Genomic DNA, 3,868 nt, shown 5'->3' with positions numbered 1-3,868 from the left:
AGGGACTTTATTCCCAGACCAGAAAATAACTGTTGGGGATGTTGAAATGCCTATATGTATCCTTGGGGACCCAGCCTACCCCTTAATGCCATGGCTCATGAAGCCGTACACAGGCAGCCTGGACAGTAGTCAGGAGCTGTTCAACTACAGGCTGAGCAAGTGCAGAATGGTGGTAGAATGTGCATTTGGACGTTTAAACGCGCGCTGGCGCAGTTTACTGACTCGCTTAGACCTCAGCGAAACCAATATTCCCACTGTTATTACTGCTTGCTGTGTGCTCCACAATATCTGTGAGAGTAAGGGGGAGACGTTTATGGCGGGGTGGGAGGTTGAGGCAAATCGCCTGGCTGCTGGTTACGCGCAGCCAGACACCAGGGCAGTTAGAAGAGCACAGGAGGGCGCGGTACGAATCAGAGAAGCTTTGAAAACCAGTTTCATGACTGGCCAGGCTACGGTGTGAAAGTTCTGTTTCTCCTTGATGAAACCCCCCGCCCCTTGGTTCACTCTACTTCCCTGTAAGCTAACCACCCGCCCCTCCTCCCTTCAATCACTGCTTGCAGAGGCAATAAAGTCATTGTTGCTTCACATTCATGCATTCTTTATTCATTCATCACACAAATAGGGGGATGACTACCAAGGTAGCCCAGGAGGGGTGGTGGAGGAGGGAAGGAAAATGCCAAACAGCACTTTAAGCACAGCACTTTAAAAGTTTACAACTTTAAAATTTATTGAATGACAGCCTTCTTTTTTTGGGCAATCCTCTGTGGTGGAGTGGCTGGTTGGCCGGAGGCCCCCCACCGCGTTCTTGGGCGTCTGGGTGTGGAGGCTATGGAACTTGGGGAGGAGGGCGGTTGGTTACAGAGGGGCTGCAGTGGCAGTCTGTGCTCCAGCTGCCTTTGCTGCAGCTCAACCATACACTGGAGCATACTGGTTTGGTCCTCCAGCAGCCTCAGCATTGAATCCTGCCTCCTCTCATCACGCTGCCGCCACATTTGAGCGTCAGCCCTGTCTTCAGCCCGCCACTTACTCTCTTCAGCCCGCCACCTCTCCTCCCGGTCATTTTGTGCTTTCCTGCACTCTGACATTATTTGCCTCCATGCATTCGTCTGTGCTCTGTCAGTGTGGGAGGACAGCATGAGCTCGGAGAACATTTCATTGCGAGTGCGTTTTTTTTTCCTTCTAAGCTTCACTAGCCTCTGGGAAGGAGAAGATCCTGTGATCACTGAAACACATGCAGCTGGTGGAGAAAAAAAAGGGACAGCGGTATTTAAAAAGACACATTTTATAAAACAGTGGCTACACTCTTTCAGGGTAAACCTTGCTGTTAACATTACATACATAGCACATGTGCTTTCGTTACAAGGTCGCATTTTGCCTCCCCCCCACTGCGTGACTACCCCCTCAACCTTCCCCCCTCCCTGTGGCTAACAGCGGGGAACATTTCTGTTTAGCCACAGGCAAACAGCCCAGCAGGAATGGGCTCCTCTGAGTGTCCCCTGAAGAAAAGCACTCTATTTCAACCAGGTGACCATGAATTATATCTCACTCTCCTGAGGATAACACAGAGAGATAAAAAACGGATGTTGTTTGAATGCCAGCAAACATACACTGCAATGCTTTGTTCTACAATGATTCCCGAGTACGTGTTACTGGCCTGGAGTGGTAAAGTGTCCTACCATGAAGGACGCAATAAGGCTGCCCTCCCCAGAAACCTTTTGCAAAGGCTTTGGGAGTACATCCAGGAGAACTGCGAATGCCAGGGCAAAGTAATCCTTTCACATGCTTGCTTTTAAACCATGTATAGTATTTTAAAAGGTACACTCACCAGATGTCCCTTCTCCGCCTGCTGTGTCCAGGAGGCAGCCTTGGGTGGGTTCGGGGGGTACTGGCTCCAGGTCCAGGGTGAGAAACAGTTCCTGGCTGTCGGGAAAACCGGTTTCTCCGCTTGCTTGCTGTGAGCTATCTACAACCTCATCATCATCATCATCTTCTTCATCCCCAAAACCTGCTTCCGTATTGCCTCCATCTCCATTGAAGGAGTCAAACAACACGGCTGGGGTAGTGGTGGCTGAACCCCCTAAAATGGCATGCAGCTCATCATAGAAGCAGCATGTTTGGGGCTCTGACCCGGAGCGGCCGTTCGCCTCTCTGGTTTTCTGGTAGGCTTGCCTCAGCTCCTTCAGTTTCACGCGGCACTGCTTCGGGTCCCTGTTATGGCCTCTGTCCTTCATGCCCTGGGAGATTTTGACAAAGGTTTTGGCATTTCGAAAACTGGAACGGAGTTCTGATAGCACGTATTCCTCTCCCCAAACAGCGATCAGATCCCGTACCTCCCGTTCGGTCCATGCTGGAGCTCTTTTGCGATTCTGGGACTCCATCATGGGCACCTCTGCTGATGAGCTCTGCATGGTCACCTGCAGCTTGCCACGCTGGCCAAACAGGAAATGAGATTCAAAAGTTTGCGGTTCTTTTTCTGTCTACCTGGCCAGTGCATCTGAGTTGAGAGTGCTGTCCAGAGCGGTCACAATGGAGCACTCTGGGATAGCTCCCGGAGGCCAATACCGTCAAATTGTGTCCACAGTACCCCAAATTCAAGCCAGCAAGGCCGATTTAAGCGCTAATCCACTTGTCAGGGGTGGAGTAAGGAAATCGATTTTAAGAGCCCTTTAAGTCGAAATAAAGGGCTTCATCGTGTGGACGGGTGCAGGTTTACATCGATTTAATGCTGCTAAATTCGACCTAAAGTCCTAGTGTAGACCAGGGCTTAGAGTTTAGGCACTGCAGTAGTTAAATTCCTTACTCTGCCAAAGCCATCCTGTGTGAATTTAGGCAAGTCACGTAATCTAAGATCTCCCTCTGAAAATAGGGATAATACTTCACTTCACCAGCATGCTGGGAGGAGAAATTCAATAATACTTTTGAGGCAATCAGAAACTATGTGAAGGGGACCATCAAACATACCTGGATAGGGCAGGCACTGTCTCTTAATGGTTGTACAGTGCCTAGTATAACAGGGTCCACATTTCAGCTGGAATCCCCTAGGCACTACAGGAATAAAAATACTAATAGATACTGATTGAGGCATTGGCCTGGGATTTAGAGCTAGTTTCTGCCTCTGCCACAACCATTCTGGGTGACCTTGAGCAAATTACTTAATCAATCTGTGTCTCCTTTCACCATCAGTAAAATGGGGATGGTAATACTTCCCTCTGGGGCAGTCCTGTCCTGATGATCCATTCATTAGTGCTTAAGGCATGGATAGTGTAGGGGTAGGGACCCTGTTAGTAGCTGGATTTTGTAGGCAAGCCCTGTTGCTGTCGCAGTTCCTTGCTACCCTGTGAAGTTACTTGTCACAAGAGAAAGAGGCTTTTTAAAAAGCTAGTTGAAGGTTAAGCCTGAATGAAGGAGAGACTGCACGAGGAGGGGGGAAGGAAGGGCGGGTTTGACGTTGGAGGTCACACAAATTGGTTTTGTGGATGCGCTCTAATAGGTGTGCGGTAGGGACTGGGTTTATAAAGACTCATTCATGCAGCAGAGGGGTTAGAGGTCCGCTCTGCAGCTGAAAAGTTTTGGCTTGAGAGAGCCGCACTGTGCAACCTTGCAGGCGCCGACCAAACCCCCTTCCTGAAAGGTTTCATGCATCCCATGAAGTGAGCTGTAGCTCACGAAAGCTTCTGCTCAAATAAATATGTTAGTCCCTAAGGTGCCAGAAGTCCTCCTTTCCCCTTCCTGAAAGTGACTCAAGTAGTGGCTGGCCCATTTGGGGTCGGGACGTGGGGCGAGGCTGCAGCCATGCGCCTGTGTCCTTGAAGGGGATTGAGTGAGGCTGGGGGGCGGGCAGCGCTCGGGTTTCCAATCACAATAGCGT

General features: G+C 50.0%; 1 protein-coding gene across 1 annotated transcript; it reads right to left on the bottom strand.

Annotated features, from left to right (window-relative positions):
• Nucleotides 1-701: 701 nt before the first annotated feature.
• Nucleotides 702-3,567, bottom strand: LOC125630406 (uncharacterized). Its single transcript, XM_048836316.2, has 2 exons — nucleotides 1,826-3,567; nucleotides 702-1,237 (listed from the first exon to the last, which is right to left on the bottom strand). Exons 1-2 carry the CDS (start codon nucleotides 2,406-2,408, stop codon nucleotides 726-728), a joined length of 1,095 nt encoding a protein of 364 aa, XP_048692273.2. The 5' UTR covers nucleotides 2,409-3,567; the 3' UTR covers nucleotides 702-725.
• Between the last annotated feature and the right edge of the window lie 301 nt (nucleotides 3,568-3,868).

Source organism: Caretta caretta, chromosome 1, assembly GCF_965140235.1.
Source record: "Caretta caretta isolate rCarCar2 chromosome 1, rCarCar1.hap1, whole genome shotgun sequence".
NCBI classification, from domain to species: domain Eukaryota; kingdom Metazoa; phylum Chordata; order Testudines; family Cheloniidae; genus Caretta; species Caretta caretta.
This window is presented reverse-complemented; position numbering and strand designations above follow the sequence as displayed.